Below are 12,847 nucleotides of genomic sequence, written 5' to 3' on the forward strand. Positions count from 1 at the left end.
TGGAAGAGGCAAACACTAATGTAAGTGTGCCTACACTCAGTGAATAAATATGTATCTAACGTATACCAGCACAATATGTAATAGCATTTATTTCAGTTTTACTCTGAGTCCCTTCTGGATGTCCGAGGTCCATCCTATTTCTAATCAGATTTTACTTAACTTTACTTAAGTAAAAGTAGCAATAGCACAGTATAAAAATACCCTGCTACATGTCCTGCATTCAAAATGCTAATTAAGTAAAAGTACAAGGTATAAAAATGAAACATTTTGTATTAATCTGGTTCTGGAAAGTAACTTGTAACTAAACTTATCAAATAAATTTTGTGCAATAAAGTATATAATTTTCCTGTAAAATGTAATTAAGTCAAAGTATGAAGTAGCACAAAATAAAAACACTCAAGTAAAGTACAGATATCTGCTCATTAGACAGTAGTCTGCTCATTAGACCATTTAACATTATGCATCATTTGTTTTGTTGGTTTGCACTTAAAGGCGACTAGCCAGTGAATAGCGTAGTGTCAAATTGAAAGCTATGTATAGAAGAAACTAAGATACTTAAAAAATTTGAATAACAAATGAAGATGAAGTGATGTGAGGTTAAACAAATATAACACAGTATTTCTAACATGAACTATTGAAATAGAAATCTGTAAATATTGTATACTTTCTCCTCTTCCTTCCTTTCTAGCTTATTGCTAGAAAAGTCTTAAAAAAAGATATTTTTTATCAGATGATATTCAGCTTGTCAGATTTGGCCTGCTAGTGGTTTCTGTAGTAGCAGCCATACAACACTAGAACAGATCATGGAACGCAGATGTCTTTTCTACCCCAAAGGGCAACATTGGCTGGCATCAGCTTGTTGTTTTTACACTTTCATTCTTTCAGCTCATTCCTGGAGCTGCAACACATACTGTATTTTAGATTTGCAGCCCACATGAGTTGAACAGGCATGTTGAGTGAGTATCAGTGTCAGGCAGCAACTATGTGCCTCTGCTGCTGCTGCTGCTGCTACCACTGCTGCCGCTTTGCTCAAATCTACTTTAAGTTCATTTGTTGCAGCACCAGTTGTCGCACAGTAGGTGGAAGTTAACACTTGGCTGGATGCTGTCCAACCAATATGTGGCCATTTCTTTTACCTCATAATTGCTGTTCCATAGTGACATGTCACAGTTGATCTGCTATTACAGGCCATATACTCTATGCTCTAATACTGAGGTCTCTTAGGTTGTTTTAGAAACTCAGCAGTATCTGTAATAGACCCTGTTTAGCTTTAACTGAAGGGAACTAAGAAATGAGGCATAAAAAGTGTACAACTCAGAATTTCTGCTCTGACATAAGTCTTTAAAGTTTGAAATGCTCTTATCTTTTAATCTTTCTTTCCAGCAATTTGCTTTTCTTTGATGTTGTAATAAATTAACCATTAACTAGCATATTATTCAAATGAAAAGTATCTGGTCCTTCTCAATCTCTCTCTCTCTCTCTCTCTCTCTTTCTCACACACACACACACACACACACACACACACACTTTTTCTGTCTTTGTGAAGACATTCATTGACATAATGCATTCCCTAGCCCCTTATCCTAGCCTTAACCATTGGAACTAAATGCCTAACCATAACCCCTAACCTAACACCAACCTAAACCAAATTCTAACCTGAACCCTAAAACCAAGTCTTAATCCTCAAAGATGTGTTTCAGAAAGTGAGTACTGGCAAAATGTCCTCACTTTTTAAAAATGTCCTTGCTCTGTAGCACAAAAAAAGTACAAGAACACACACACACACACACACACACATTTATACATTCAATGATATGTATACAGGGCCCAGGGTCTGTGTGAAGTTTGCATGTTCACCCTGTGCCTGTGTGGGTTCTCTCCGGGTACTCTGGCATACTCCCACAGTCCAGAGACATGTGGCTTAGGTTGACTGGCAACTCTAAATTGTTTGTAGGAGTGAGTATGTGGTCGTCTTTCTCTAAGTGTCAGCCCTGTGATAGACCGACGACCTGTCCAGGGTGTACCCCGCCTTTTGCCCAATGTCAGCTGGGACTGGCTCCAGCCCCCTGTGACCCTACTCAGGAATAAGTGGTATAGATAATGGATGGATGGCTCATACACAATAATGCAATATCTTTTTTTTTTTTTACCTTATCCTTAACCATCAGAACCAAAAGCCAAACCCCAACCCCACCCTGCAGCTAATTCTACCTGTAATCCTGAACAAGCAAGCCATAACTCTCAGACAGGCCTCTGAAGGTGTGTGAGAAAGAAGACTAACCAAAATGTTCTTACTTTCCCAAAATGTCCTCACTCTTGTGGTATAAAACACAAGCTGGTCCTCACAATGTACAATCATGAAAAACCAAGTTAAATGCTGTTTAAATATGTGGGTGCTGAATCCTCAATCAATAAGTAAATAAACTGTAGAGTAATAACAGCACTCCAATCTATGACTATTTATTCTTTCACTGTATGATAATGATAATCAAGAATGTTACACACACACAAGGAATTTGTCTCTGGTACAGAACCAAGCCAGCCATCTGCAGCACCAACTCACTCTCACACACACACAGACACACATGGCAGCGTTGTCCTTGCAAGGCACTGCTCTGGCCATCAGGAGCAGCTTGGTGTTGAGTGTCTTGCCCAGGGACACTTCAACATGTAGACAGCGGAGAACAGGAATTGACCTTCCAGTTGGGGGATCACCACTCTACCTCCTGAATCACAGCTGCCCCATGGCTGTCTCAGGCAGATGCCCTTCCTCAGTGTGCAAGACAGCAATAATACTGCACCTGAGCACAAGTGAACTAAATGACACAATCAAGAGCAACAGTACAAATTGAATTCCTTGTTCAGACCAAACGGCATTAAAGGGCATTAAAGTGTCCAAATAATTAATCTAGAAACATCCCTTTTTGTAGTACACTTTTTCTCAGTTGCCTCCATGCCAAGGAAGATGAACAGCCTCAATGCACATAAAACAAAAGTCAGTGGCTGCATGTCCAAAGGCACTAAAATGCCTGGCCATAGAAGACTTCTCATCATGATTCCTGATAGAATATTTATGTTCATAAATATGAATTTTTGCTGTCTTTCTGCTGTCTTGCATAAATGTATTCCTCTTCTCCATAAAATCATAAAACAAAGCTCTGAGCTATCAATCTAAGACGGACAATTATCACCTGGAACACAATTTTAGACCTTGGCTTATAGAATAGTGGCAGTTTCAGATACTGACTACCGACACAAGATATTTTGTGAATAATCTAGTAATAATATCCAGAGAAACTAATACCGATTAAGTTGGTTCTTTTTGAAGCACACAGCAATTCTATTGCTAAAAGTAAGTCATAAACTGTTTCACTAAATATAGCTTCCACTTTGGGAGCAAAGTTGATCAGATTTTTATAATGCATATTTAAATGTGTTTTTTTGGATTGTATAATCACAGTGAAGGGTCAGTAATGCTGCATTTCTCTCATAACAAAGGATGCATGCATCACCATAGAAAGCACTGAAGCATATCTGGAAAATAAAGTCTTATCGGGAGCAGATCATGACCCTAGTACTTTTTCAAACAAAATCTGCTGAACAGTTCTACTTCATTGAATCCTTTATTGTGCAAAGTGAGAGGCAATACAAGAAACAACCAAACTTCCAAGGCTGACTATAACTACAATGGTGTAGTTACAGTGTATGGTTTGTGCCATAGGCAACTGAGCCACCAGCAGAGTACAGAATTTGCCCTTTTAGAGCATTTTTCTAGTCTGAACCTTTAAGTCTATGTGTGCCACCAGTCTGCAACCTTTCTTCCTCTCTGTCCAGCATTCATGTGTAACAGGTCTTATTAGATTCTTGATTATAGACAACAGCAGTCAAGAGGGAAAGCATCTGTTTCACAGCTTGCGGGTGGTCTGTTTAACCCAGCTGTCTTCTCTTAGACTCCCTGAACAGAGCTTTATTTAAAGGAGACATGTGCACTTGTAAATAAATGAAAATCAAAGTATCTGGTTTGGGTATCATGTCACTGTGGAATACATTTTTACTTAAGAATAAGTAGCAACAAATATAATATTTTGAGTAGATTTAACCAGAAAATAATATTCAAGTTGTGTAACAAGGTATTACCTTTGCAAACCCATAGAGTACCAGATAGAATACCTTACCATGCTTTCCTTTATAAGGTTGTAAAATTCTGCTTCAAAAGAGTACAGACTGTTGATATTTTAAAATTTGATAAGCCTTCAAACTGGACTCACTAGTTTGTATTTATTCTTTACCTGAACTAAGTAGCAACTTGGGCACAATACTACACCAGTAGTTTTTTTTTGTTGTGCTACCAAATCTGTTTGACAGTGGTCTCCCACCACAGTGCCTTATACAACAGGCTCTAAATGAATGCAGTGGAATTCTTTTGTTAACAGTGCAGCACAAAAGGCATGCTTCCTCCCAATGAGACCGCTGCTTTGTAACAGCTGACAATCTTGCAAATGGCCAGTTTGTTGGCCAAATACAGCATGTGAAACTGTCCCCTTTTTAGGTAACATTTGAGAAAAATATTGTTTAATTGTTTGGTAAATCCTACCCCAAAGTTAAATAAAGAGCCAAAGTAAAACTGGGGCATATTCTCTATCAGAATTAGGACATGCGCATTAAAAATTATGCTGACATTGTTATGATCCATAAAACCCAGCCTTGCTCAACAGTGTCTCATGTACTTCATTTGTCTTAGCTAAATAACAGGCCACAAACAACTTAAATATCAGCAGCTCAACAAAACGTACTGGTCAAATTGTGAAGTTATGTGAATGAACAGGGAAATTTGATTGTTCAGATTTTGTATGAACATTGGGGTGAAGGTTTCAAATCCTATTAAGTGCAGCAATATAAATTTTATTGTATTTATATTTATTAGAACATGAATAGTAGATATGGATGTGATACTCAAGTCCAGGACTCTGACTGAAGTCCAACTCAAACCCATATTTTCAGGATTTGGACTTGGACTCGAGCATTGAATGAATTTGGACTCAAAGACTCAGACTTTTTTGTTTGTTTGTTTGTTTGTTTTGTAATAGGCTATTATAATTTGTCATAAGATACTGATATTAAAACCTGTTCGCCTGCACTGTGCTGTATCTGGCAGACTTCCACTGACACTCTGCCTTTCTAGAAATGATTTTTATGTATTAAATTGCCAAGCAATATGGCGAAGCAACACACTGTTAGAAAGTTTGGAATATAAAATTATGAGAGCTGTGTCAATTATGTTTAATGCAGACCTTGATGACTCTGATTCAGATAGCTGCGTCGACTCGGACTAGACTCAAATTATTCTTTGGTAACTCTGACTTGACTTGGACTCAGATACTGGGGGCTCAAGACTTGACTCAGACTTGAAGGTTAGTGACTGCCCGTGGAACATGTTTCAGTTTTTCAGAAAGACACGTTAAAGGCACATGAATCCACCATGCACAGCATAACAGACATGGAAGAGCAGCCAGAGTCCTTGTTTCTTTTTTTGTTTTTGTTTCTTTTTTTCCTTTCTTCTCTCCTTGTCAAATAACATCAAATCAAGTGTACTGTAAAATAAAGACAAGCTAAATAATGTTCACATCTAATTCTAATCCTACATCAGCCCCACAGAAAATAAATGAACATCTGAATTACTGCTTGTGGAAATACGTCCATCTTTCACGTACAGTATAAAACTATAACAGCCTGGAAATTAATGAGATTACTCTTCAGTTTTTGAATTGGCTCCGACATAATTTCATTAAGACTGAGGGTGTCACATTCTGGATAAATTGATCAGTTAACAAATTAATTAATGATCCCTTTGTTGAAACAGACCTTCTAGCATTCGAGACTGACCATACATACTGATAAGTGTCTGAAAGAATGAAGCCTGTGCCAGTTTCCTCATAACATTTTGCCAGGCTGCCATCAAGTACTCTGTGAATGAAATGGAACAATCCAAAAGGCAATTGTGACTTTGGTCATAGTGAAAAGCAGTCTCTTCCCCAAATTGATGTCATTTAACATTTTTTTAAAAACTCAAATCATTATTGTTTTGATGGAGTTTCAGATTCAGGGTTGTGTCGACTATTAAACTTAATAAATGTATTTTTTCTTTCTGTGACAATGTTCTCCAGGGTTCTGTGAGATCCTTTGTTGATCATATTGAGTCAGCAGAGGGAGCAGGAATAGCCTATTGTGCTACTGGTTAATCAAAATCTCATATTTGCTCGCATGAATCAAATATTTGTCAGACAGATGGAGTGATTGAAAATAGATAAAAGAATCCAACTTCACAGAAAGATCATTTCCTTTTCCTCTCAAAGAGATCCACTTCCTTCCTCTGACCTCATAAAATAGTACATTTCTTTAGAGCACATTCTTCTTCTTTCAGCGTTCTGGGGGCTGCTCAGTCATTTTTTGTTTTGTTTTGTTTCATTTGTTCACATGTTCATGTGCTCATGGGACAAAGACGACAAAATGGTGACATCTCTTCGAATACATTACATGAAATCTGTTGGAAAAAAGAATTGCCATTTTTATTTGTATTCATGTACAGTATGAACTACAGTCTCAGGTATCAATAGCTGAACATCATCCTCAGAGAAATTAATTGAACTCCTTACAAGCAGTCTTGTTTTTTTTCCTTTCTAGTTTTTATTTTGCTTTTTTGTCTGTTTTTTTAAACAATTGAAGCACATGTAAAATTATGATCTGAAGTTGTTTTTTTTTGCAATAGATTTTTGAAAATATTTTTGTAGAAATGTAACCATTTGATGACTATTCTCTCCAAAAATGAGAGAGAATGTTCCCACGTACAGTAACTCTCCCTATACATAGACAGTTGGCAGAATAACACACAAGAATTTGATCACCTTGGCTTAGGGTTTTACGCAAAAGTCATTTTCCCTCTGCTGGTATTTGTAGTCCAACATTCTGCACTTCAGATTTAATTTCTTTCTGGCATTCAAATAATTCTGAACATAAAGCCATCCTGCGTAAGCAAATACCAATACAGACATATTCCAGTCATTCTGAAAAACTCACCAGCCTCATTCCCAAATATATGTATATAAAAAAAAAAAAAAAAATCTCAACCTTTTTTTTCACTGCATCAACATTGAATCTTTAAGCCATCAAAAGCATTGAAAAGGAACTGAGCATCAAAAAACGAAAACATTGGAAAGGGAAAGAATGGTTCACTCACTGACATTACATTGACAGTACATGCCATTCATAACACTCAGTGAAAGGCTGACGGGAAATGTGGTTCAGCTTCAATAGTTCTTTCTCCATCTACAGGATCATCTGTCTCTACCTCGACAGACGTGACAGGTCTTTAAATGTACAATTAGCTTCCACTATCTTTGTTCACCATTCCCCCATTATTGTAGAAAATGAAATTTTAAAACTAGGTGACTGACTGACTGATCAGAAGTGTTTGGTTTTGTGAGTGATAGTGCTTTATAACGCTCATACTGTAAGTTATGACAGCTGTGTTTACAGAGATGAAAATCAGGTTAGAAGAGCTGCTGGGCAGTTAAATTGTTCAGCTTTTCAGATCATGGGGTGCTTTATTTCATTTAAATAACTGAAATAACGCACTGCTTTGCAAAGACTACACCGTGTGTGGGTTAAAGCCGATCAAACTTGTATGTAAATATTCCTTTATGCCAGTTTTGTCCACAATCATTTGGATTTGCGAGATCGCCAGTGGAGAATTAAAATATACTTGTTGCACAGAGACCAAAGCAAAAACCATATCTACCTCTTCTTACTTCCTGCACAAGGTCACTGTTTCCATGGCGACAGTCTGATGGCTAGTTTTGCCTCCTTTTTTCCTTATCTACTTTTTCACTCCTCTTCCTTCGTATGTGCAATATCTTTGTTTGAAAACCCCTCATGACTGTTAGGGGTCTGGTTCCCCCTAACCCACCCACTGTTCTTTACTTTTAATCCCTGCCTCCCCCTTCCTTAAGCCTTCTCTTTTAAAGACTAAATGAAAAAGTGAATTGCAGCCAGACAACAGGAGAGACAAGGTTTTGATGGTCTATAAATGATGCAACATCAAAGTGCATGTGTTTTTCTCTGACAAAAATGAGACTGAGCAGGGGTCGCTTCAATATCAAAGGCCTCTACCCCCTGTTAGATGTTAGGCACAGGGAGAGTGAAAAAGTCTCATACTGTTTTGTTATCAGTTTTCCTCTCTCTGTTAGTCTGCAAATGAACTGCTGATACAGATTAATGAGCTATAACCTATCTACCCTTATTTTGTTGGTTCCTAACTGCTTCACTGACTATGCTAGCCCCATCTGTGTTAGCCTGACAGGGTCACAGTACATTACCAAGCATCCTCATTTGCCTCTTTATCTGTACTAACAGATGGACTATCAGCGCCCGAGCTCCTGTGACCCCAGGATGATGGCAAGGTAACGCCACACTAAGTGGACGTAGATCATTACTGGGTTAACAGTTAGGCTACAGACCACAGCCTTATGCTCCCCTTTATTTTCCCCAAGCAATATTCTGCTGTCGTGTGGCACATGCCAGCAGATAGAATGAGACAAATGAGACATGGCGAGGGGCTGAGGAACGTGCCTGAGCTTAGTGACAGAGAGACAATTAAAGAAGCAAGAGAACACAGATGAAAAGAGTTTGGGGATAAAGCAGAGAGAGAGTAGGGAGGTAAGAGAATTTAGAGATGGTAGAAGAAAGAGTCAAAGGAAAGAAGTAGTAAACTGAGAGTAAAGAAAAGGTAGGAGGAGGAGCAGGAGCGGAAGTGTAATCTTAATTAAAGTGAAAGACGTATGGTTTTAGTTAGCCACAGGGGAAATGCACATTTCCTCATTTGGCTGCTTTGCTCCTCAGGCATGCTGGCTTCACTGCGATATTATCCAGAGCTGTGTCATTAAAGGATCTTGTTTAATGTTGAGTGACAGCTCGAATATGATGGCAATGAAAATAAATCAATTTTATGTTTTGTCCCACATAAACCTCAGCCAAATTGGACAAGATAGCTGGACAATTAGCAAATATATGTTTATAAATACAAAAACAATGTCCTTCTGCAAAATATAATATTACCATGGTAAAATCAAAGTACTAAATGAATGGCACTGCAGTCATTTTAGTGTAAGGGCAATTTTTAAAGAGGTTACACATGACACGTTAGACAGATCCCATATTCGCTTTTAGTAAATCATTCTTTCCCTTATGCAGTATTACACACACAGAGAGATAGAGAGAAACAAAAAGAGCTAAAAGCTATCACAAATTGTTTTGTTTATTTAGCCACTAGACATACTTTTAATAAATAATCTTTGTTTTTATAAAGACACTTGTTAAAGTATCATATGTCCTCCCTTTGCCAAATGCTGATTTATCACTATTATCAACACAAACTTTGTGAAGTCTGTGTCATTTAGATTTTTATTTATTTAATTATTTATTTATTTTTAATGTCACATTTTGGTCCATTGTACTCCAAGTATGAAACTGCTGATACTGGACATTTATTCAAATTCAGGATCAGATTTGAGTCTCTTGTACATTGTCTTTTGAGCAAGCTTGAATCAGTAAAGGTTCCTGTGTGGCTGAGCTGTGTATGGTACTGAGCATAGGAGTGTGGTGGTAAGTGCTCTTATAGGTGTTATAGTGGTTGTAGTGCTCCAGAGGGGGCAGCGATAGGTGTCTCTCCATGGCAGCGACACCTGCAAGCTCTTCTTCAACCGTAATGACCTCCATGGAGGAGGCAGGGCCATCGGGATCCTGCTGGTTATGCTGCTTCCTCATCTTGTAAAAGATAACCAGCAGAACAGCGGCCATAAGCGTGATGGCCACAAAGCAGCCAATAATAATCTTGGTGGTTTTCATCACCTCATCCAAGCCATTGAGAGCCCCCTCTCCATCCAGATCAAGAACTGGAATGGTGTAAGTCCGCTCTGTGGTCCTAGTTGAAACAGGAGTACTTTTTGTTGTTGAGGATGACACCCAGCCAAATGGGGGAAGTGGCGTTTGGCTCATGCTCTCAGTGGTCTCCACGGTGACAGTGGTAAAATAGGTCACCCCGCTGTTTTCCACAGAAGTGACATTAAGCACAGCAGAGGCAGAAATGTTGCCTGCTGTGTTACTAACCATACAGGTGTAAGTCCCAGTGTCCTGCAGTGTGACGCTAATGAAGTTCAGTGTGCCATCATTGAGTACAGACAGACGCACCTTATAAGCACCATGTGTCACCAACGAGCCATTTGGTGTAAGCCAGCTGATGGATGTCAGTGAGTTTGTACGACATTTAAGCTCTGCACCCATGCCTTCGGTCACATTCAAATCACTGGGTGGGTCCACAATGACAGGAACATCACACTGGAAGTAGCTGTGGTCCAATTCTCCAATGTAGCGACCTTTAAAGATTGCTGGACTATGGCAACGGGCGCAGCAGCTGGTGTTGGCAGGTACTGTCTCCTTCAGCCACCAGCTGAGCCACAGAATATCACAGTTGCAGTTCCAAGGGTTGTGATGGAGGTGGACCCTTTCCAGGCGATGTAATGGTGTGAAGAGGTCATGTGGTAGAAAAGTAAGGTTGTTGTGAGCCAGATTGAGCTCCACGAGTGACTGAAGGTCATCGAAGGAATTCCTCTCAATAGTTTGGATCTGGGCATGCATCATCCACAGCTTCTGGAGGTTCACTAGTCCTGTAAATGAACTAGGCTTGATAACAGAGAGTTGGTTTCCTGACATTTCCAGCTCTTCAAGCCTGACCAAAGGTAAAATGTTGGGGATCTCCTTGAGGTTACACATTCCCAGGTTCAGGTAACGCAGGTTGCTCAAGTCCTTGAAGGCTCCATCAGAAATGTAGGAGAGACGTTTAAGCTCACCTAGATCCAGCCTTCGAAGTGAGGGGACCCGGTTGAAGGCATAAGATGGTATACTTTCTATGGGGTTGTTTCGTAGCCATAATTCTTTCAGCTTGGACAAGTACTCAAATGCTCCATTGGGGATTGTCGTGAGTCGATTATCAAAGAGCTCCAAGGTGTTGAGACTAGCCAGCCCATTAAAGGCGCCAATTTCAATACTACGTATGTGGTTCTTGCTCAGCTGCAGGATCTCCAGATGCCGCAGATGTTTAAAACTGTCCACCTTGATGACCTGGATGAGGTTGTCCTGGAGGTTCAAGTAGCGAGTGTTGGTGGAAATGCCATCTGGGACATCCCGTAGACTACGGCGGGTGCATATGACTTTGCTGAACTGGTTACTGCATGAGCAGACAGAAGGACAGGTCTGAGCACGTACCAGCCCAGCAACGACCAGGATCTGAAGAGCCAAAAGCAGCACAAAGAGGGGGTTGGACAGCGCCCCCTTTAGCCTACGACCTCTCATTGTCTGGCACTGGAGGGAGGAGATCATTGTGTTCAGCATTCATAGTTCATCTACTGTTTTGGTTCTCTGCAACAAGAATAAAAAGGAAAAAAAATGAGTAACCACATAAGGTAGACATGAATACACTGTTAATGTTTCTGTAGTGAGTTTAGGTATCATTGGTTGACAGAAAATTAACAGAACAAAAACATCTGTTAACATCTGCTTCTCAGATGTGAACGATTCCTGCTTTTACATGTTTTATATGATTGTAAATCAAATAGCCCTGGGTTTTGGACTGGTGGTCAGATAAATTATTTTTTACATGTAAATTGGAATTATGGGAAAGTTATATTTTTATTGTCATAATATAGACAAAACAATTAATCGCAAAACTTACAGCAGATTCACTGATAATAAACATAATCATTACTTGTAGCCCTGACCTGCATATATTGTACATTACAATGAGCCAGAATAACAAATGAACAAGAGCAAGATGACTTAGCAGCTTCAGTTATTGTTAGTATTGTTCATCTGTGGAATATAGCACACTTTTTGTTAGCCCGCTAACCACGGATTGTCCCAGATTTTCAGATTTCATAAAAACTGAAAACAGAAAATGAAAAGTGAGAACTTAGCATCTGCCTCCCATTTCAGCAGAATCTGTGAATTTCTTGTAAGCCCCTTACTCATTGAAATCCACAGTCTAGAATTTTTAAATACACAAAGTCTTAGTCATGAACATGTTAATGGTAACAGTGCTATCTGTTGATGTTTCTGGGCACTGTCACTGACACCAAAGCATTATGTTCTATGAATGATTCCCTGCACTGCCACAAATACTGTCCCAAGGCTAATGAGATTTTTGTACAGAATGTCTGTCCATGCAAAAAAATCAATGCACAAAGCAAGTGCAAGGTGTGAAACACATACACTGGAAGACAGAGAAAATCCCACTATGCTCGCCTGAATCTGAGCTATGGCTCATATGCTGATATAAAACACAACACTACATTAACAATGTTAGTGATAAATGTTATCCAGTGAGGGAACACTGAGGGTTATTTTTCACTATTTCAGCACTTTACTGGCATATTATATAGCCTGTTTGTTGCCTTTCAAATATTTTATGTGATTCCTTTCCTGGGCTTTAAAAAGCAGCATTTTTCACTGATTCATGATTAATGCTTTTCCTAGTCAAAGCAGTATTGAAATGCTGTTTACGTTTTATTACAATCCAATTTATTGTCACATCAAAATCCCCGACAAATGTCATGATTCTAAAGTATGGTCGTCCATAACTATAGCAGAATTCATGACCATGCAAATCAAGTGACTAACAAGAAACTTGTTACTGTGTTATCATAGATTAGATTAGCCTGACCACACAAAGTGTCAAGGAAAATGCCAGAGTGTGCTCAGTGTGTACTGTACTGTACAATCCATACCTCCGTCTTCCACA

At 39.0% G+C, this 12,847-nt stretch overlaps 1 protein-coding gene across 1 annotated transcript in view; it reads right to left on the bottom strand.

Moving 5' to 3' along the window:
- Positions 1-3,650: 3,650 nt before the first annotated feature.
- LOC109965076 (leucine-rich repeat-containing protein 4C-like) overlaps positions 3,651-12,847 on the bottom strand; it is a 39,163-nt gene continuing 29,966 nt past the window's right edge. Inside the window, exon 2 of the mRNA XM_020608817.1 lies at positions 3,651-11,469. Within this exon, the coding sequence (XP_020464473.1) occupies positions 9,556-11,442 (1,887 nt within the window). The 5' untranslated portion in view covers positions 11,443-11,469 and the 3' untranslated portion in view covers positions 3,651-9,555. The remainder of the gene's footprint in view (positions 11,470-12,847) is intronic.

Source organism: Monopterus albus, unplaced genomic scaffold (assembly GCF_001952655.1).
Source record: "Monopterus albus unplaced genomic scaffold, M_albus_1.0 scaffold95.1, whole genome shotgun sequence".
Classification (NCBI taxonomy): domain Eukaryota; kingdom Metazoa; phylum Chordata; class Actinopteri; order Synbranchiformes; family Synbranchidae; genus Monopterus; species Monopterus albus.